The sequence below is a fragment of the Narcine bancroftii genome, chromosome 2 (genome assembly GCF_036971445.1).
Source record: "Narcine bancroftii isolate sNarBan1 chromosome 2, sNarBan1.hap1, whole genome shotgun sequence".
NCBI classification, from domain to species: domain Eukaryota; kingdom Metazoa; phylum Chordata; class Chondrichthyes; order Torpediniformes; family Narcinidae; genus Narcine; species Narcine bancroftii.
The window spans coordinates 12,534,301-12,557,982 of record NC_091470.1 but is presented as its reverse complement, the minus strand read 5'-3'; the positions used below and the strand labels follow the sequence as shown (position 1 = coordinate 12,557,982).

Sequence of the window (23,682 nt, the reverse complement as noted above, 5' to 3'; positions counted from 1 at the left end):
ATGTAGCTGATAAATGGAGGATGTTCAAAGGAGAAGTTCTGAGAGCGCAGAATCGGTCTGTCCCCGTGAGGATTAAAGGAAAGGTTAGAAACTGTAGGGAGCTTTAGTTTTTAAAAGATATTGGGAACTTAGTTCGGGGGAAGAGGGATGTGGACAATGGGTATGAACAGCAGGGGAGGGATGAACTGCTTGAGGAATATAAGGAGTGTAAAAGAAATCTTAAGAAGGAAATTAAAAAGGCTAAAAGGAGAAGGGCCTAATGGCCTATTTCCGTGCTGTAAATTGTTGTTATGTTATGTTATGAGAAATGAAGCTGCTTTGGCAGGAAAAGTAAAAATAAATCCAAAGGGTTTCTGCAGGAACATTAAAAGGAAAAGAATAGTGAGGGATAAAATTGGACCCATTGAAGATGGTGGGGGGTGGGGGGGTGGGGAGAGACTCTGTGAGAAACCAGAGGAGATGAGAGAAATTTTAAACAATTTTTATTTATTCAGTATTCACTAGGAAAAGAACATTGAGCCCGATGAAGTGAAGAAATATGGTTGGGAGCTCAAGGATAATATAAGAATTAATGAGGAGGTAGTGTTGGCTATATTGAAAAAGATCAGGGTGGATCAATCTCCAGGTCCTGACAAATATTCCCTAGGACCCTGAGGGAGGTTAGTGAACATATAGTTGGGGCGTTCAACAGAAATATTTAAAATATCATTGTCCATGGGGGAGGTGCCGGAGGACCGGAGGTGGCTCATGTTGTTCCGCTGTTCAAAAAAAGGATCCAAAAGTAGATCTGGTAATTATAGGCCTTTAAGTCTGACGTCGGTGGTGGGTAAATTAATGGAAAGTGTTCTACAACTACTTGGAAAGACGGATTGATTCAGAGTTGTCTGCATGGTTTTGTACGTGGTAGATCATGTCCAACAAATCTTAGAGTTTTTTGAGGTGGTTACTAAAAAGGTTGATGAGGGGAAGGCGGTGGATGTTGTCTATTTGGACTTTAGTAAGGCTTTTGATAAAGTTCCCCATAAGAAGTTAGTAAGGAAGGTGGAAGCATTAGGTATTAATGATAAAGTAGTGAAATGGATTCAACAGTGGGTGGGAGATGTTGGAGAATAGTGGTGGAAATTTGTTTGAGTGGATTTGCCTCAGGATCAGTACTGGGTCCACTGCTCTTTGACATATATATTAACGATCTGGATGATAGGGTGGCAAATTGGATGAGTAAATTTGCAGATGGTACAAAGCTTGGTGGTGTGGACAGTGAGGAAGATTATCAAAGCTTACAGGGTGATATAGGACAGTACGAAGAGTGGGCTGAATGATGGCAGATGGAGTTTAATCCTGATAAATGCTACATTTTGGTCGGACTAATCAAAATAGGACATACACATTAAATGGTCGACAATTGAGGAGTGCAGTGGAACAAAGGGATTTAGGAGTCTCGGTACATAATTTCCTGAAAGTGGAGTCACAAGTAGATAGGGTGGTGAAGAAAGATTTTGGTACATTGGCCTTCATAGATTAGAGTATTGAGTACAGGAGTTGGGATGTCATGTTGAAATTGAATAAGGCACTGGTGAGGCCAAATTTGGAGTATTGTGTGCAGTTATGGTGGCTGAATAACAGGAAGGATATAAACAGTATAGAGAGAGAGAGTGCAGAGGAGGTTTACAAGAATGTTGCCGGGATTTCAGGGTTTGAGTTACAGGGAACAGTTGAGCAGACTGGGACTTTATTCCCTGGAGTGTAGAAGGTTGAGGGGTGATTTGATAGAGGTATTCAAAGTTCTAAGGGGGATGATTGGAGTCAATGTGGACAGGCTTTACCCACTGAGACTGGGGGAATAAAAGGGGAAAAGTTTAAGGGAAACATAAGGGGGAATTTCTTCATGCAGAGGGTGAACTTCAGGCAATGGTGGTAGAAGCAAGATCGATGTTAATATTCTAGGGAAGGTTGGATAGGTATATGGACAGGAGAGGTGTGGAGGGTTATGGGCCAAATGCAGGTGAGTGGGAGAAGATGTTTGGCATGGACGATTTGGGCCGAACTGGCCTGTTTCTGTGCTGTAAATGGTTACATGATTATATCTCGTGTGTTCAGGAATGGAAGTCATCATCCTAGGAGCAGGCACAGCAGAGGAATAAAGAGAAAGGAATTCAATCCTTGTAGGGCTCGGTCTGGAGCTGTAATCGAGGTAGCTGTGGGAGTTGGTAGATTTGTAAAAAAAATCTATCTGTTCAATTTGTCCCGCGATGAGGACAGATGAAGAAGGGGGGAGTGTTTCCAGAGATGGAGCAACTGAATTTGAGGTCAGGGTGGAAGTTGGCAGCAAAGTGGATGAAGTCGACGAGCTCATCACGGGTACTTGAGGCAGCAGTAAAGGAGTCATCGATGTAGTGGGGAAGAGTTGAGGGGCTTTGCCTGTGTCGGCTTGTAGCAGGGATTGCTCCATGTAGCCAACAAAAAGGCAGACATAACTGGGACCCATGCGGGAGGAAGAGGGATGAGCCAAAGAAGAATTAATGAGGCTGAGAACAAATTCTGCCAGCCAGAGGAGGGTTGATGTGGAGGAGGAATTCCATATGGAAGGACTCAAAGCCCTTTGTTTCTTTCTCAACAATGGACCCAACCAGTCCTTCTCCACTGCCACCTTCCTCTGCCTCGTTAGACAAACAGGTCAGTATCAACCAGGACAAGTTGTTGCCACAGAAATCAGGTCCCTCAAACAGAGAGCAAGCAATCCCAATATCCTTTGAAATCTGAACAAGCAGAAAACAATGAGCAGCTAGGATCACATGAATTCCTAGAGAAGTATTGGGGATGAAGAAGTGCACCCAAGAGGGAGTTCAGGAGGGCAAAATGAGACGAGAGAGTGATTGGAGAGAATAGGACCCCTTGGGGATTAACGTGGTCGTTTCTGCGTGAAGGCACAGGATGGGTGAAAAGGATTGCAAGGCCAATTTGAGTTCTACATTCTACGTGGGCATGAGAATGTTACCGGCATTCACAGGCTTGGGCTTCAAGGGGAAGCTGAATTAGCTGGGACTTTTCTCAGTAGAACATAGGTGATTGAGGTGGGACTTAAAAATCAAGAGTAGTATAGAAAAGATTTTTAAAAAGTAATTATCGTAGTTGTTGAGTAAGTACGACTCTTCTCTATGGAATGATGGAAGATCGGAGGCAACTTAATTAGGGATTTAAAATTATGGGAGGAATAGCTAGGATGGACAGCCAGCACTATTGTCCAAGGGCGGCAATGGTCAATACCAGAGGACGTCTGTATAAGGTGAGTGGAGGAAAGAGTGAAGATTCATACCTATGTTTTTTCCACATGGAGAGTGGTCGGTTCCTGGAATGTATTAGTGGGGGAGGTGGCATTTAAAAGCCTCTTTCAGACTAAATCTTATCCCTACAGACAACATCTACTACAGGCCCTCATCAGTCATCTCTTCAAAAACTTACATTTGTGAGACAATTTCACACACATAAAGCTGGCAATCCCTCATCCTCCTCTCTCTTTCCAAATTGCTAGTAGATGATGTTTCTTGGAATCTCCACTCACCTGAAATTCCCAGGTCAGGAATTGCAATGGAGTGAAACTGTCCTGCCAAGATTGCTGTCAGATCACATTCCACCCTCACCCCCTTCACTTACGTTGGAGTTTGGAGTGGACGACACACTGCTCCGTTCTCCGTCCACGAACATGCATTCTGTTTGAGGTTCTCCCAGCTGAGGACAAACCAGAATCAAAGTCAGACCCCAACACAATCCAACCTGGACCTAACGTAGGGATCACGTTGTGAGGGAAAAGTACTGTCCTTCAAATCTGCATCTAGAGGCTTCGTCAAGGAGGCTGAACAGTGACCAGGTGAGTCAAGGGTAAAGGGCTTTCCTTTTTCTTTCCTGAACTTTTGAAGTTGAAATATCATTCGGAGGAGTGGCTGCTCCTGTCAAATGTGGGGAATTGGGGAGGTCCAGTGTCCCTAACAACCATGTCTGCAGAAAATGTGTCAAACTGTTGCTACCCCCTATCCACAGGTGCAGATGTCCCAGGGGTGGGAAACCTTTTAATTTGGACATACAGCACGGTAATAATCAATTTCAGCCCACGAGTATGTACCAGGGATGTAAGTTAATTGGGCAACACAGACTTGTGGGTCGAAATGACCTGTACCTGTGCTATATGACTAAATTAAAATTTAGAAGATTGCTCGCTCCTGCTGGTTTGACTGAGTGAGGAACAGATGGGAGGCTGAGAGGATCATAAGCAGGAGTTTCAGGGTGGTACTCACAAGGCTGATGGGAGACTGCCAGGAGAGACAGAAGGACAGTGCAGGAGAACCGTGGCTCCCCCTCTTCCACATGTACCACTTTGAATACAGTTGGGGGAATGACCTCATGGGGGACTAGCAGCATCCACCAATTCACTGGAAGCACATCAGGCTCTGTGGTACAGCACAATAGGGCAGAAGGTAGGAGAACAATAGACATGGGAACAGACAGGATTTTCTGTGGCTATGAGTAAACCTGGAGAAATGGGCTGCAAAATGGCAGATGGAATTTAATGCAGACAAATGTGAGGTGTTACATTTTGGTAGGACATACACAGTAAACGGTAGGGTACTGAGGAATGGGGTAGAACAGAGGGATCTAGGGATACAGATACAGAATTCCCTGAAAGTGGCATCACAGATAGACAGGGTTGTAAAGAGAGCTTTTGGCACATTGGCCTTCATAAATTAAAGTATTCAGTTCAGGAGTTAGGATGTTATGGTAAATTGTACAAGACATTGGTGAGGCCAAATTTGGAGAATTGTGTGTAGTTTTGGTCACTGAACAACAGGAAAGATATTAATAAGATAGAAAGAGTGTAGAAAAGATTTACTAGGATGTTGCCCAGACTTCAGGAACTGAGTTACAGGGAAAGGATAAACAGGCTAGGACTTTATTCCCTGGAGCGTAGAAGAGTAAAGGGATATTTGATTGAGGCATTTAAAATTATGAGGGGAACAGAGTAAATGTAGGTCGGCTTTTTCCACTGACATTCAGTGAGGTATAAACCAGAGGACATGGGTTAAGAGTGAAAGAAATGTTTATGGAACAAGCTGCCAGCTGAAGTGGTGCATAATTTTCAAGATTGAAGATTCAGGATTCCTTTATTGACGATTCAGGATTCCTTTATTGACATGTAATAGAACAGAATGTAATATTACATAAAATTGCCTTCTTCCTGCCATAAGGCAGATAGAGAGTCACCATTAGCATCACTCAGCACCTCTTACGGTGAGAGAGAAACAAAAGGGAGTCCCTTCAAGGTCACTGGGTGCCCGCAGATTCGCCTCCAGCCTTCCCGCAGCCACACAGACTCCTGTTTGATCCATCGGCTTCCTGAACTCCAGATCCAAACCTCTGACCCAAGGAGGAAGCCTTCAGTGCCCATCTTGCCCTCAGCACCCTCTCCAATCCCGGCTCCAATACCTGGTTGCCATGAGCCAGTCTCCAGCAGCCCGTGTGGATCCCCAACCACAGGTTGTCGGCAGCCTGTGTAGTTCCCTCAACCGCTGACCCACTGCCATGGTCACCATCCTGTAGGGTAGTCTCCTCTGCTTTTTTTCCGTGGTGGGATGTTCTCCCCGTTTCTGGTTCACTGCTCCCCTAGAATCTGCACCCCCTTGTGGTCGCTCCCCAGCACAGGCACGGCCATCTTGGGCAGAGACCCCACAGTTGCAGGATTTCAATTACAAACCCCATCAACTCCTTTAATGAGGCATTTTAAAGCTATGTGCAGCTATCAGCATTAGGACTGGTCAGTTAAACTCTACAGAGCAGTGCTGTGTCTCTGCTCCCCCAGGTCTGCTCCAGTGATGGTGCTGCCATTACACATTTAACATTGAAGAGGAATTTGGATTGGTACATGGATGGGAGGGGTATGGAGGGATATGGACTAGGTGGAAGGTCAGTGTGACTGGGGAGAATAATCGTTTGGCAGGGGCTAGAAGGGCCAAAGATCCTGTTTTTTGTGCTGCAATAAAACCATTTGGCTCTGTCTATCCCCCTCATAATTTTAACCACAGGTTTATGCCACTTTGCTTTTACGAAAGATCTACGTTAGTGCCTGTATTTGCTCATCTGGAGAGGATTTTTGCTTTTCTGAGAAAAAGCAGGTGAAGAGTCACAGACTCCGGAAGGGCTGTCAGCTGCTGCGGCCAGACTCCAGGTGTCAGACTCCAGGTGTCAGACTCCAGGTGTCAGACTCCAGGTGTCAGACTCTGGGTGTCAGTATTGAGCAAAATATATGGCGACACGGTCTTGTGAGAGCTGACCTTGGTGGCTGCCATGTTGAGAATGAATGGGAGGAGGAGGAAGGGTGGCTGGACCGAGGGAGATACCGAGCAGAGGGGGCTGGGGAGGGAAAGACCTGGGGCGAAAGGAGTCAGCCCCATGAGAGAAGCCCGCAGGTGGCGTTGGCTGAAGAATGAAAGGCAGTGAGTGGGCGAGAGAGAAGAGGGGTGTGGGGGGGGATGTGGGTGGGAGTGTGTCTTCATTTTGGGTAGGGGTGCTAGGGATGTGGCCTGGAATCCAAGGGGAATGAATCCGGTATGATTGGTAGGTTCTTTTTTTTTAGTCTGGGAACGCTCAAAAATTGTTCCCATATAAATTAATGATAATTGCTTCTTCACTTCATGCCATTTTGGCTTATGAAAGTTTCATAGGATTGCTCTAGTTTTGGCTAGCGGGGGGATCCTGTTCCTTGATCGAATAACCATATAACAGTTTATGGCATGGTAACAGGCCATCTCGGCCCTTCAAGTCTACGCCTCAAATCTCCCCTCATTCTTCTACGCTCCAGGGAATAAAGTCCTAACCTGTTGAACCCCTCCCTGGAACTCGGTCCCTGAAGTGTGGGCCACATCCTAGTAAATCTTCTCTGCCCTCTTTCATTCTTATTGATCTTTCCTGTTGTTTGGTGACCAAAACTGCACACAATTCTCCAAATTCATCCTCTCCAATGTCTTCGACAACTTCACCTTAACATCCAAACTCCTGTACTCAATACTCTGGATTTATGAAGGTCAATGTACCAAAAGCTCTCTTTACAACCCTATCCACCTGTGACACCACTTTCAGGGAATTCTGTATCTCTGTTCCCGAATCCCTCTGTTCTGCCCCACTCCTCAGTGTTCAGGAATTCCTATCTTTACTTTGGGTGGGGTGAGGACATAAGTATTGTGAGTACATGATCACAATCTTGTGAACTGTGGTGGTGAGAAATGAGGGTAGAAGGCTCACACTGTTGTAGTTGAGGATGTCATTGGAACATAGCCTGGGGCGGGAGAATCTGAGAACAGAACCCTGACAGGAAGCAAAGTGGCAGATCTGGCTTCTAACACTGGGCACAAAGAATTTGGGTGGATTTTGGATGCTGATCACAAAAATCACCTTCAAATTTTCCTATCAGGTACCGTGTTTTAGATATAATCTATTTTTGTGATTTCCTACAACAATTTAAGTATCCTTCAAGCAGACAAAAGCATGAAGTGTAACATGTCGTTGAAAATTCATTTCCTGCATTCGCACTTGGACCCCTTCCCTGCTGATCTTGGTGTCCTCAGTGATGAACATGGTGACAGGTTTGACCAGGACATTGTGACCATGGACAAGTGGGATCAGGGCAACTGGAATCCATCAATGCTGGCTGACTATTCTTCGACACTGACCTGAGAGGCATCAGATGCTGAGTACAAACAAAAATCAGCTGCAAAACATTTTTAGGTTAGTTGAACTAACCCAATGTGTCAGCGTCATTATGCGATTAAACATGTTGAATTCAAAAAAAGTTAATGTTCCTCCAACTTCTTACATGATACAGCAAATTTGAAGTTGTCTATCAGAATCCATACTATTTTTTTCATGGTATACCTTCGGAAGAAGTTTGTTGTCCAGTGTTAATGACCACTGACTCTCCAGTACGATGGACACAGAGAAGCCCTACCTGGAATAGAGGCAGTGCTCCCCTTCTCACCTTCTCCATCACCCCCACATTCAGTGGGTCATTTCCACCATTTTCTCTGTGTTTACCAGTCATTCCTTTACCAGTTCTGATGAAAGGACTGTGACCTGAAACATTAACTCACTGCTTTTCTACATAGCAACTGCTTGACCCATTCAGTCAGGCCCAAGGAGCAGATCCTACCAGTGTCACTCTATCTTCCTGCTTCTGGAAAGTTCTCTCTCCTCTCTTATACTCCAACTCACGACTATTACTCCTGAATGCGACAAAACCATCCAAATTACTGATTTTTATGTCAATATCCGCCCCTTGGGACCACCTGTAATGGACCCCCTCCACCTCAGGCATGAAGCCCGCGAACCAAATAATGTGTCGGGGAGGGATCATGATGTCACTTCTGGTTTCGGGCCGGCAGGTCTGGAAGTGACATAAAAGTTGGCTGGAAAGGGAATTAAACAGTTTGTCCTGAGCCAGGCGTTTTCTTCTGTCGCTCTGCTGTCAGCGGCACCACACTGCCCAGCATTTGCTCACCAAGTCCTCATCTTTGATGAGATTGTCTCCCATGTAGGTTCTGTGACTACAAATGCATGTGGGGTCCTTCAGCAGGTGACTCACCTCATGTGATTCCAAGGCCTTTCCAACATCTTCCATTGAAGAATAAGTCAGGAATGTTCTAGAATACTCGCCACTCAGCTGGATGAGAACACTTTCATCAATTCTCAAGTAGCTCAGTATCTACCCAGGATAAGGCAGCCTGTTGGAGTGGCACCCTGCACATCTGCTCCCTCCTTCCCATGCATTCAGTGGCCACAGTGTGCACTATTGGCAAAACACTTGCCTTGACAGCACCTTCCAAACCTATGGCCCTCCCACCTGTAGCTTCCATGCCTCATTGGAGATGTGTCCACTCTAACAGCACAGTTGGACTGCCTAGCACTGCAGTGGTTCAGGAGGTGGCAGGGGGGGGAAATCACAATTTCAAGGCAACAGAAGCCATGGTCGCACAGGCCCTTCAGCCCAGTCAATCTGCCATCCATCAAGCACACATTTACACTGACCCTACGATCTCACTTTATTCTTTACAGATTCCAATCAGTCCCTCCAAGATTCTACTGCTCACCAACACACTTGGGCCAATTCACGGTTAGCCTACAACTTGCTTATCTATAGGATGTGGGAGAAAAGCCGAGCACTCGGAGGAAAGCCTCACTGTCACAGGGAGAGTAGAGAAGTCCACATAGACAGTGCCAGAGGTTAGCACTGAGTGGGAATTGAAGCTGTGAGGCAGCCCCCCCCCCCTGCGGTTCTACCGATGATGTCCTGCTGCAATTTGGGGCCATATTTCTGAGGGACGTTACCTGATTGTTGATCTTGTCTGTGCTTCGAGTCAGAGAGATAATTTGGAAATGTTGATACGGTCACTACCATTCAATGTGATCATGGCTGATGTTTGACCTTATTCGACTCAGATTCTATCCCCTCTACTGTACCACCACTCCCCCCAGTTCCGCTGCCTGATGTCACGTCCCAACATAATCCCTTTGGGCAGACCCACTTACCTGGGTGTGTTGTGGCTTGCGTTTCTGAAGTTGTCTGATGCAAAATGCAAACAGTGAGAAGATGATGGACAGGAGCAAGGTGACAAATGTGAAAAGTGTGATGGGCTCCATCGGACCTGGAAATAAAAATACCAGTCACTTCCCTAAATAACAGCACAGGCACAGTCCTTTTGGCCCATCTAGTCCATGCCAAACTACTCGGCCTGGCATGGCTTCTTTGAGCCCTCTTGATTTCTTCCTTTCGTGTTTTCTTGTGATTCTCCCCATACCCCATTTGTTCCTTGCTGCCTGCACCTGCCGTGCTCCATCTCTTCACCACAGCCTCAGTATCTTTCGAAATTGGCTCCTTATACTTGTTATTCTTGCCTTGAATTCTGACAGGAACATACAAAGTCTGGACCCTAACAATTTCTCCTTTGGTCTCCCACTTAACAATCACCTCTGCCTGAAAACAACATCCCAATCCACACTTGCCAGATCCTTCCTGATTCCATCAAAATGGGCCTTTCTCCAATTTAAACTCTCAACCCCAGAACCAGACCTATCCCTTTCCATAATATTCTTTTAGGGGGAAGGGTATCTCTCTGAGGTGGGTGGGTGGAGAGTTGGGGGAAAGGAGACAGAGGGATAGGAGAGATTATCCCCTCTCCCCTTTTTTGTAGGGACCGTTCCGTCGGGTCACCCTTATCCTTTCTCACTAAACGCCCCTTAGCACCTACCCCTGTGACCAAGAGAAAAGTTACACCTGCACCAACTCCTCCTCCCTCACCCCCATTTGGGGCCCCAAACAATCCTTCCAAGTGAATCAACACTTCACCTTTGAAACTGCTGGGGTCGTCTACTGCATCCGGTGCCCCCGCTGTGGTCTCCTCTTCATCAGACAGACTGGGACTCCCTATCTCCTCAACATCAGAGAGACTGGCCACAGAATGGGAACACCTTCGCTCTGTCCGCTGCAATAATGGAGACCTCCCAGTGATGACCCTTGTAATTCTATGTCCATTTCCACACCATATGTCTGCCCATGCCTCGTACTGTCAAACAGAGGCTACCTAGAAATTGGAGGAACAATTCCTAATGTTTCGCCTGGGTAGTCTCCAACCAGATGTCATTAACATTGACCTACAATTTCTGTTAGGCCCCTCCCTGTCTACCTTGATGATGGGCTCAGGCCCAAAATGTTGGTTTACTTCCTACAGATACTGCATAACCTGCTGAGTTTCTCCATCCCCTTTGTGTATTACACTACTATCACAACCTTATGTTTCTTTCAACTATCTTCTATCTCTCTACAAACCCGCTTCTCCAATTCCCACTGACTATCAGGTGGTTGATAATACAATCCCATTAACATGGCCATCCCTTTCTTGTTCTCCAGTTCCATCATGTAGCCTCAGTGTATGAGCCCTCCAGTTTTTCTGTCTCAGTACTGCTGTGACATTTTCCCTGACCCTCACCCTTTCATTCCCATCCCTCCTTCATGGCTGAAACAACGGAACCCCAAAACATTGAGCTTCCTGCCCTGCCCCTCCAGCAACTACATCTCTCTAATGGCCACAATGCCATTAATTCCATATGCTGGGCCATGCTCCAAGTTCATCTGCTATTCCTGGCATTGAAATAAAACATTATTCCCACCTTGTTCAACATTTCCATTTCTGACCTACCATGTCCTCACCTACGTTAACCATGCAGCCCATATATTGAGAAGGTTAAACCCTACAGAAAAAGATTTTCATTTTATTCATTTCGTCATGATTCTTATTCTAGAATAGATTTATTTTTAATATCCGCACAATAACAAGGCTGCATTTTGGAGGCTGAAATATAAGAGTAGAATTTTATCTGATCATTCTTTGTATTAATAACATGTTCTGGTTTGGAGAGAATTGATTGTTGGAGATTTAATTCTTTGCTGTTGAAAAATGCTGTAATTTGTAAATTTATAAAGGATCAAATACAGCTTTTTTTTTGAAAATAAATATAGGTTCAGTTGATAGTAAATTTGTTTTATGGGATGCTTTAAAAGCTTATTTAAGGGGACAAATCATTAGTTCTGTTAAAATTAAGGAACAGCATATTGCTGAAGTTAGTAAATTGGAGGAGGAGATAACAACGTATAACATAACAATTACAGCATGGAAACAGGCCATTAGGCCCTTCTAGTCCACACCGAACCAAACACTCCTCTCTAGTCCCACCTCCCTGCACAATGACCATAACCCTCCACCTTCTTCTCATCCATATACCTGTCCAGCTTTTTCTTAAATAATAAAATTGACTCTGCCGCCACTATTTCTCCCAGAAGCTCATTCCACACGGCTACCACTCTCTGAGTAAAGAAGTTTCCCCTCATGTTACCTCTAAACCTCTGCCCCTTAACTCTTAACTCATGTTCTCTTGTTTCAATCTCTCCTACTCTTAACGGAAATAGTCTATCCACATCCACTCTGTCTATCCCTTTCATAATCTTAAATACCTCTATCAAATCCCCTCTCAACCTTCTACGATCCAAAGAATAAAGACCTAATCTGTCCAATCTCTCCCTTTCCTCCAGATGCTTAAACCCAGGTAACATTCTGGTAAACCTTCTCTGCACTCTCTCCACTCTGTTTATATCCTTGCTATAATTAGGTGACCAGAACTGCACACAGAACTCCAAATTAGGCCGCACCAACGTCTTATACAATCTCAACATCGCCTCCCAACTCCTATATTCCATGCAATGATTGATAAAGGCCAGCATACTAAAAGCCTTCTTCACCACCCTATTCACGTGAGTTTCTACCTTCAGGGAACGATGTACCGTTACTCCTAAATCTTTCTGCTCTTCTGTATTCCTCAATGCTCTCCCATTTACCACGTATGTCCTGTTCTGATTCTTCTTACCAAAATGAAGCACCTCACACTTATCAGCATTAAATTCCATCTGCCATTTTTCAGCCCACTTTTCTAAGCAGCCCAAATCCCTCTGCAATCCTTGAAAACATTCTTCATTATCCACTATTCCACCTATCTTAGTATCATCTGCATATTTACTAATCCAATTCACCACCCCATCATCTAGATCATTAATATATATAACGAACAACAATGGGCCCAATACAGATCCCTGAGGCACACCACTGGTCACCGGCCTCCAACCTGACAGACAATTTTCCACTACCACTCTCTGGCCTCTCCCTTTCAGCCAATGTTCAATCCATTTGACTATCTCAAAATTTATACCTAAAGACTGCACCTTCCTAACTAACCTTCCATGTGGTACCTTATCGAAGGCCTTACTGAAGTCCATATAGACAACATCCACTGCGCTACCCTCATCCACATTCCTAGTCACCTCTTCAAAAAATTCAATCAGATTGATCAAACAGGACCTTCCGCCCACAAATCCGTGTTGAGTGCTCCTGATCAGACCCTATCTATCCAGATATTTATAAGTACTATCTCTAAGAACTTTCTCCATGAATTTACCTACCACAGACGTCAAACGTACAGGCCGATAATTGCCAGGCTTCCTCCTTGAACCCTTTTCAAATAACGGAACCACATGCGCAAAACGCCAATCCTCCGGCACTATCCCCATCTCTAATGACATTTGGAAAATTACCGTCAGAGCCTCTGCTATTTCCTCCTTTACTTCTCTCAATGTCCTGGGGAAGATCCCGTCTGGTCCCGGAGACTTATCCGCCTTTATATTCCTCAAAAGCCCTAACACTACATCTTTCGTAATCACTATATTCTCCATATTTACCCAATTTGCTTTTTTTTATCTCACATATCCCAATGTACTTCTCCTTAGTGAATACCGAAGAAAATAAACTGTTCAATATCTCCCCCATTTCTCTAGGCTCCACATACAGTTTTCCGCTCTGATTCTCTAAGGGACCAATTTTGTCTCTCGCTTTCCTTTTACCATTAACATTTTTGTAGAACCCTTTTGGATTAATTTTCATCCTGCTTGCTATAGTCTCCTCATACCTTCTTTTAGCTTTCCTAATTCCTCTCTTAAGATTCCTCTTACATTCAATGTATTTTTCAAACATCTCCTTAATTCCAAGCTTCTTATACCTAATGTATGCCTCCCTTTTTCTTCGAATATTCCTTCGTTTCCAATATTCCTTGAAAACCATGGCTCTCTCCAACCTTTTGCCCCTCTTTTTAACCTAACAGGAACATAAAGCTCTTGCACTCTCAAAATCTAATCTTTAAAAGACTTCCATCTCTCTACTACATCCTGCCTATAAAACAAATTGTCCCAATGCACACCCTGTAAGTCCTTTTGCATCTCCTCAAATCTAGCTTTTCCCCAATCAAAAACCTCAATCCTTGGCCCTGATTTCTCTCTTTCCATAATGACATTGAAGCTGATGGCATTATGATCACTGGACCCGAAGTGCTCGCCAACACTAACCTCCGTCACTTGACCCATCCCATTTGCCAACAGTAGATCTAACACTGCTCCTTCTCTGGTCGGCACCTCTACATATTGTTGTAAAAAACTATCTTGCACACATTTCACAAACTCTAACCCATCCAGTCATTTCACAGAATGTGTTTCCCAATCTATATGTGGAAAATTAAAATCTCCCATAATTACAACCCTGTGCTTATCACAAATATCCACTATCTCCCTACAGATTTGCTCCTCTAGGTCTCGGTCCCCTCCGGGTGATCTATAATACACCCCTACAAGAGATGGAAATTTTGGAAAAGGATTTACAACAAAATTCTACGGAAGCTTCAATTAATATGAAATTACAATATAATTAGTTACAAACTTATAAATTTGAGCAATTATTACAGAGAACTAGACAGATATTATGAATTAGGCCAAAGAGCTCATAAAGTATTAGTTTGGCAGTTAAAAATGGAACAAGCTTCTAGAACAATAAATACTATTAGATATAATTCAATGATTATATATATACCTCAGGAAATCAATGACGTGTTTCATAAATTTTATGCAAAAATTGTATACTTCTGAAGTATTGGAAGATAAAGCCAAAATTGATAATTTTTACATCTGATTTGGATTTACCTTTTTTGAATGATAAGGATATTAAGGATTTGGATGCTTCCTTTACTGTTAAAGAAGTAACTGATGCACTTCGATCTATGCCTTGTGGGAAGTCTCCAGGAGATGATGGTTTTACTTCTGAATTTTATAAAGAATTTCAGGACTTATTAATTCCTTTATTGATGGATGTATTGAAACAGGCGACAGAGGTTTGTTCTTTTCCTGATTCCTTTTCTAATGCAATTATTACAGTTATTCTTAAGAAAGATAGGGATCCATTAAAAGCAGGGTCTTATAGACCTATTTCTTTATTGAATGTTGATTATAAAATTGGGGAAAAGGTTCTAGCTAACAGGTTAGCTAAATATTTACCAGATTTAATTCATGTAGATCAAGTGAGTTTTATTAAAAATCGATATTCAGCAGACAATATTGTAAAGTTGATTTCTTTAATTAATGTTTCTTGGGAGCAGACTGACCGACCTCGATGCAGAGAAGGCCTTTGATAAAGTAGAATGCAGCTTTTTTATTTAAAGTTTTGGAGAAATTTAACTTTTGGCCTTTTTTTACTGGTTGGATTAAGGCCTTATATAGAAGTCCTACTGCTAGAGTTGTGACAAATGGACAGGCATCTTCTATGTTAACTAGATCAACTAGGCAAGGCTGCCCTTTGTCACCAGCTCTTTTTTCATTGGTTATTGAACCTTTGGCTCAGATGATTAGACAAGATAGTAAAATTGAAGGTATGAATGTGAAATCTGATGAATATAAAATTGTTTGCAGATGATGTTTTGATATATTTAACACAACCTTTGAGCTCTTGGATGGATTTGCATGATAGATGGGAGCAGTACGATGAAATATCAGGTTATAAAATTATTTGGGGAAAAGAGTGAGATTATGCCTCTATCCAAAATGGATTATTCTTTGTGTGGGCATATTGTGAAATTTAAATAGTCAGATCGGATTAGGTGTTAAGATAGGATTCTACTGCACGATTGCAATGTCTGTGACCTCATGCGGGTATTAAAGAGCCTGGTAAAGGTGTCCGTGTTTTTTAACATCTAGAAACCACCGAGGTCTGTTCCCACTAAAGTGGTGCCCATACTTGGCAGTGAACCATGAGGATTGCAGCGGAACTAGTGCAGGGCACCCAAGAGGAGAAGCAACCCCTGCTGAGAAGGAGAAGCCTGGGAAAAGCCCTACAAGGAAGGAGACAATGCCAGTGAACCATCAAGGACTCCGGCAGCTGAAGGATCCAGAGGCTGTGGCCTGCTGGAGACTGATGGCCGAAGGATCAAACCATGTTGTGGGTGGCTGGATACTGATTCGTGGGAACCACTGATCAGGACAGGGATTGGAGGGGATGCTGAGGAGAAGGAGGATTCCTGAAGGGGCCTCAGCCGCTGAAAGCTTGCTGATCATATCAGAAGTTCAGATCTGGGAGCTTGGGTTCACCAGTGGATCAAACAGGTGTCTGTGCTGAAGAGCACTGGAGGCAAATCCTCGGATTCTCAGGGTCTCTGAAGAGACTCTCTTTTGCTTCTCTTTCTCATTGTTGGGGGTCCGGGAAGTATTAGTGGCACCTTTTTATGTGGTTTTAAGGCAAGTGACATTTAATGAATTTTGTGTATTACTACATTTGTGTAAGTAGTTAAGTAATCTCATGTAAATATGCCCAGAGATTACTGCTAGTACCAGGTCAAATAAGGTTGTTGTCGTAGGGGATTTAACTTTCCAAATACTGACTAGCAAAGTCAAGGTGTGGAGAGTTTAGATGGGGAGGAATTTGTCAAATGAATTCAATCAGAGGGTGCTAAGCACTTGGAACAAGCTGCCAGACACCATGATGGAAGCAGGAGATGTTAGCTTCCTTTCAGAAACACTTGGGTAACTCCAGAAATTGAGGGGATGGACATAAAGTGGCAAGTGAGACGGAAGCAGGAGATATGGATAAGCTGGGGCTCAGCCCATTTCCATACTGTTGGACTATGATTCAAAACTGGGAGGGGGCAGTTTCAACTGCTGCAGAATAAACCTGCCTCGGCACTCCCACACCCAGCTCCTGTCATTCAGTGGCACCACTGAGAGGCACTACATACCAAGGCGCAGCACGGAGAAGAAGAGAAGCCAGAACATGCAGAGGATTGGGGCAACGATGACTTGGCTGACGGCAGCTGAGTGCAGACGATGGTTGAGTTTGGTAGGTAAGCAGGCGTAATAAATATTATATCGATCCACCAGATGTTTCAGAAGCGTGTACAGCAGCCCTGAAAACAAGCCACAAAATCCATCAGATGAGATAGTAGAAGAGGGAGGGAGTGGTGGAGATAAAAGGGAGAAGGGATGGCACAGGGAAGGAGGCTCACAGGAACACGGGGAGATGACAGGAGGGAGGAAGGCACCACTGGCTAGGAAAAGATTGAGAGAGAAACAAGGAGTAGAAGTGATACAAGGAGAGATTAGGTGGGTTAGAGTAGAGGGATTGAAAGGTGGGGAGATACAAAGAGGGAAGGAGGGAGAATGGAGAGCTGGAGGGAAAAGGGAAGGAGGGAGGAACCTCATGGTACAGGGCTCCAACAAACAATAGAGTTAAAGACAAATGTGAGAAACCTACCACTGCACACAAAGGCAGAATGTAGGCATTTTCCCAGTTATTGAATCTAAGTGTGATATATACACTATACAAGATTCCATTTATTTTATTAAATTAAATTTTTAAAATTTAGACAGGCCCTTTCAGCCCACGAGCCCATCCCACCCAATTAACCTACACCCCTGGCATGTATCGGAAGATGGAAGGAAACTGAAGCCCCCGGGGAAAACCCACACAGACACAGGAAGAACGTTCAAACTCTTACAGAGGAGGGGAGTCACGTGATGGAGTACTGGCTGGTCAGGGAACTCCAGCCCTCTCCGGAAAAGTTTTAAAAAAACACACAAAGCACAAAGGCACAAACATAAAAATTAAAACATAGTGAAAGCAAAGGTGGGAAGAAAATGGCAGCGAAGAAAGAAAAGTCGAAAGCAACGGGAAGAAGAGAAGAAAGAATGTCGGAAGAAGAAGAAGGTGAAAGCCTTACCTGTCCGAGGAGGCCCGCCGCGGAGAGAGAAGCCCGCTCCCTCAGGTCAGTGGAAGTCCGCTCGGGACTACAAAAATGTCTCGTAGAGCCAAGTAAAAGTGCGCAACCGCGTATGCACGAGGAGTCGCGCACGCGCGATGCGCATGACAAACAAACACTGACGGGAGGGGGGAACAGCTGAGGAGTCGATCTCCACAGCTGAGAATGATAGCTGCAACACAGCAACAGGAAGAGATCATAGAAAACAACGAGAACAAGAAAGAAGAGAGTAAAAAGAAAACAAGGAAACAACAGATGACCAACCCAGAGGAAGAAGAAGAAGAACATAGAGAAATGGAAGAAGAAGGGAAAGGCAAGACAATGGATATATATTTTTTTAAAGAATATATGGAATCAGTAAAAGAATGGCAATTACAAGAATTTAGTGAAGTAAAAAGAAGAATTAAAAGTGCAGAAGAAAAAATGAATAGATTAGAGATGGTCATGTCAGATATAGGAAAAAGAGTGGACAAGGTGGAAGAACGAGAAACAGCCATAGAAATGGAAGTAGAGGACTTAAAAGAGAAATTAGAAGAATCTAATAAAAAAGTTAAAGAGACACAAGAGCTGTTAGCTCAGAAGATAGATATAATGGAAAATTATAATAGAAGAAATAATATAAAGATAGTGGGCCTTAAGGAAGATGAAGAAGGCAAGAATATAGAGAATTTATAAAAGATTGGATCCCCAGGGTCCTAGGAAGACCAGAATTACAGGAAGAAATGGAAATAGAAAGGGCACATAGAACACTAGCCCCTAAACCACAGCCACAACAAAAACCAAGATCCAATTTAGTAAAATTCCTAAGATATACAATGAGAGAAAATATATTGGAGAAAGCAATGAAGAAAATAAGAGAAGTCAAAAAGCCACTGGAATACAAAGGTCAAAAAATTTTTTTCTATCCAGACATAAGTCTGAAGAAGAGAAAGGAGTTTAATACAGCAAAAGCGACCCTATGGAAAAAAGGATATAAATTTATGCTAAAGTATCCAGCGGTACTTAAAATAGTTATTCCAGGGCAGCAAAACAGACTATTCTCGGATCCGGAGGAAGCACAAAAATTTACAGAACTACAAAACAGGCAGAGAGATGAAGACATGTAACGAGAGCAAAAATGACCACGAACTATATGTATGTGTATATATGGGTATATATATATATGTGTGTGTGTGTGTGTGTGTGTGTGTGTGTGTGTGTGTGTGTGTGTGTGTGTGTACATGAGTGTATCTGTATTTAAAGGAAAACATATAGAGTATAGATAAGAATTAATAAGGGAAGAGAGGAAGTAAGGAGGGAATTAAGAGAGTGACCTTTGTTATATATGAAAATTAAAATCTTTTCTGGGGGGGCTGGGTGGGGAGGAGTTACGGTCACTGCGAAATCAGTTGACGCTTGCGAGTGAATTTGCAAATCCAAATGGAGAGGGGAGATGTGGTTGCCCGACAAGGGATAAAGGGCAACTCAGGAAGGGGAGGGGATAGTGGGGATAAAGAAATTTTAGATACGAGAATAAGGGAAATGTTTGATGTTTTAGAAATGTTGTCTTATAAAGTGTTCAAAACAAGAAAGCAGAAATGGATAAGAAGGAAAGGTGTTGAGAAAACGGAAAGGAAAGATAAACAAAGTATGAAATGGCTATGTTGAACTATATGACTTTAAATATTAACGGAATACATAACCAAATCAAAAGGAAGAAACTGCTAAATTTACTGAAAAAAGAAAAAATTGATATAGCATTCGTGCAAGAAACACACTTAACTGAAATTGAGCACAAGAAATTAAAGAGAGATTGGGTAGGACATGTAACAGCAGCGTCATATAATTCAAAAGCTAGAGGAGTAGCTATGTTAATCAGTAAAAATGTACCAATTAAAAAAGAAGAGGAAATAATAGATCCAGCAGGAAGATATGTAATGACAAAATGTCAGATATATTCGGAGTTTTGGAATTTACTCAATGTATATTCACCTAACGAAGAAGATCAAAAATTTATGCAAGATATTTTTTTGAAGATAGCAGACACGCAAGGGAACATATTAATAGGAGGGGATTTCAACCTTAATTTGGATTCAAACATGGATAAAACTGGGGTAAAAATTAACAGAAAGAACAAAGTAACCAAATTTATAATTAAATCAATGGAAGAAATGCAACTTTTGGATATATGGAGGAAACAACACCCAAAGGAAAAGGAATATTCATATTATTCGGGTAGACATAAAACATACTCAAGAATAGACCTATTCCTGTTATCAGCTCGTATGCAAGACAAAGTAAGAAAAACAGAATAAAAAGCTAGAATATTATCGGACCATTCACCCTTAATATTGACAATAAAGTTAGAGGACATCCCTCCAAGAATGTATAGATGGAGATTAAACCACATGTTACTTAAAAGGCAGGAATTTAGAGAATTCATTGAAAGACAAATTAAAATGCACTTTGAAATAAATACGGAATCAGTGAAAGATAAGTTTATACTATGGGATGCAATGAAAGCGTTCATCAGAGGGCAAATAATAAGTTATGTAACCAAGATGAAGAAGGACTATAATCAGGAAACAGAGCAGTTGGAAAGGGAAATAGTAAATATAGAAAAAGAATTAGCAATGAAGGAAGATACAACTAAAAGAAGAGAATTGGCAGATAAAAAAATAAAATATGAAACACTACAAACATATAAGGTGGAGAAGAACATAATGAAGACAAAACAGAAATATTATGAACTAGGAGAAAAAACGCACAAAATCCTAGCATGGCAGCTTAAGATAGAACAAACTAAGAAAATGGTATTGGCATCAAGGAAAAAAGACAAACAAATTACATATAATCCAACGGAGATCAAGGAAAACTTTACAGAATTCTATGAACAATTATACCAAACTGAAAACGAAGGGAAAGAAGGCAAAATAGATGAATTTTTAACTAAAATTGAACTACCAAAATTACAAATAGAGGAACAAAATAAATTAACAGAACCATTTGAAATAGTAGAAATACAAGAGATAATAAAAAAAATTACCAAATAATAAAACACCAGGAGAGGATGGATTCCCAATAGAATTCTATAAAACATTTAAAGATTTATTAATTCCTCCCCTCCTGGAAGTAATCAACCAGATTGATAAAACACAAAGCTTACCAGATTCATGCAAAACAGCAATAATTACAGTAATATTAAAGCAAGGGAAAGATCCACTCGCACCAGCGTCATATAGACCAATATCATTACTTAACACAGATTATAAGATAATAGCTAAACTATTAGCAAACAGATTAGCCGACTATGTACCAAAAATAGTAAATCTAGACCAAACTGGATTTATTAAAAAAGATGAACAACAGACAATATTTGTAAATTTATTAACTTAATTCATGCAGTAGAAGGGAATAAAGCTCCAACGGTAGCAGTTGCTTTAGATGCAGAGAAGGCCTTTGACAGAGTAGAATGGAATTATTTATTCAAAGTACTACAAAAATTCAGTTTACCAGAGAAGTATATTAATTGGATTAAAGCACTATATAAGGGGCCATTGGCGAAAGTGACAGTAAATGGATATATATCAAAGCAAATTAATTTAAGCAGATCAACGAGGCAGGGATGCCCACTATCACCCTTATTGTTCGTGTTAGCTATAGAACCACTAGCAGAATTGATAAGAACAGAAAATAAAATAAAAGCGATAAAAATAAAAGACAAGGAATATAAAATCAGTTTATTTGCAGATGACGTTATAGTATACTTAACAGAACCAGAAATATCAATAAAAGAATTACATAAGAAATTGAAGGAATATGGAGAAGTGTCGGGTTACAAGATTAACGCAAATAAAAGTGAAGCAATGCCAATGAATAATGCGGATTTCTCAAAATTTAAGAAATCAGATGGCAAATACAAGCAATACGATACCTAGGTATACAAATAAATAAAAACCTCGGCCATCTATATAAACTCAATTATTATCCACTAATGAAAAAATTACAGGACAGCTTAGAGCATTGGAAAGACTCACCACTAACACTAATAGGAAGGATAAACTGTATTAAAATGAACATTTTCCCAAGGATACAATACCTATTTCAGGCATTGCCAATACACTTGACAGAGAAATTCTTCAAGGAGTTAAAGAAAATAATAAGGAAATTTTTATGGAAAGGGGGGAAACCGAAGATAGCACTAGATAAATTAACAGAATGGTATAAACAAGGAGGCTTACAACTGCCAAACTTTAAAAATTATTATAGAGCCACAAAATTAAGATACCTATCAGATTTTTATCAAACAAGGGAAAAGCCAGATTGGACTAGATTAGAACTAGATAAAATAGGGGAGAAGATACCTGAACATATATTATATAAATGGGATGAAAAATTGGTACAACGTAGGAGTTCTCCAGTATTACATCATCTGCTCAATATTTGGAAGAAGATTCATGTAGAAAGGAATAAAACAAATTACCAATTAACAAAACTAATACTGACACAAAATCAACTAATCCCTTTTACAATAGAAAATTGCTTTTCAGGAAATAAATTACTATCCTTTGAACAAATGAAGAATAAATATAATATAACTCAAGATCTTTGGCTTGGCTTCGCGGATGAAGATTTATGGAGGGGGTAAAAAAAGTCCACGTCAGCTGCAGGCTCGTTTGTGGCTGACCAGTCCGATGCGGGACAGGCAGACACGATTGCAGCGGTTGCAAGGGAAAATTGGTTGGTTGGGGTTGGGTGTTGGGTTTTTCCTCCTTTGCCTTTTGTCAGTGAGGTGGGCTCTGCGGTCTTCTTCAAAGGAGGCTGCTGCCCGCCAAACTGTGAGGCGCAAGATACAGTGTTGGCATACTACCAACTGAAATCCTACTTGAAGGATAAATTGGGAAGCAGTCTGAGGTTACCAGAGGGAAGTAATTTTGAATATGTGATTACAGACACAATGATAATCAAAAAATTTATAACAAATATGTATATAAAAATACAAGAAAAGGAGAATGAGGAAACAAATGGTAAAACTAAACAAAAATGGGAACAAGATCTAAACATAAAGATAAAGAAGGAAACATGGGAGAAGTTATGCTCTGGAACTATGAGAAATACAATAAACACAAGGTTACGTATGATACAATATTACTGGATACACAGGCTATACATTACACCTCAAAAGTTAAATAAATGGGATCCAACAGTATCTGACAGATGTTTTTGTTTTAAAAAGGCAATGGGAACAAGAATTCATGCAATCTGGACGTGTGAGAAAGTGAAAAAATTTTGGGAAGATCTAAACCAGATATTAAATAAAATCACAGAAAGCAATATACCAAAAAACCCAGAGATCTTCCTCCTAAGTAAGAAAAAACAAAGAATATGGACTTGATTTGGATGGTGCACAAAGAAGATTTGTTAGGATAGCCTTAGCTGTAGCAAAAAAATGTATTATGTCAGCCTGGAAATTGGAAGATAACGTGAGAATACAACAATGGTATATAGAAATGAATAAATGTATTCCATTAGAAAAAATAACATATAATTTAAGAAATAATATTACAATATTTGAACAAATATGGGAGCCTTACATGAAACACAATAGAGAAAACCTACCGGGGACACCTACCACCTAAAATGACAGAAGGAGAAGGAAATGAAAAGAATTGAGTCAGTGGAATTTCTTGTTAATTTTTATTGAGTGACAACATTGTTTGACGGGTTTAATGTATCTTAGATTCTGTACTTTAAATGAATGGGAGGGGAGGTAGGGAGGGTGGGATGGGAAGAGGGAAGGGGGGAGAAAATGACACTATATATATTTGAAAAGAAAAATGTATGTATCTTGATCAATGTGGTTTATAGTGTGAAAAAGAAAAAATTAAAATAAACTCTTACAGACAGTGCAGGATGCATAACCTGGTCCCAGTCGCTGGCACTGTAAAAGCGTTGGGCCAAACCACTATGCTAACTGGGCTGTCCTCATGAACA

General features: G+C 41.6%; 1 protein-coding gene across 5 annotated transcripts in view; it reads right to left on the bottom strand.

The window, feature by feature from the left end:
* tmem63c (transmembrane protein 63C) overlaps positions 1-23,682 on the bottom strand; it is a 218,466-nt gene that overhangs the window by 5,677 nt on the left and 189,107 nt on the right. For all 5 annotated transcript variants that reach the window (XM_069915866.1, XM_069915868.1, XM_069915870.1 and 2 more), the window contains 3 exons: positions 16,690-16,857; positions 9,568-9,683; positions 3,652-3,726 (listed from right to left, as the gene is read on the bottom strand). In XM_069915866.1, the coding sequence (XP_069771967.1) occupies positions 3,652-3,726; positions 9,568-9,683; positions 16,690-16,857 (359 nt within the window). The remainder of the gene's footprint in view (positions 1-3,651; positions 3,727-9,567; positions 9,684-16,689; positions 16,858-23,682) is intronic.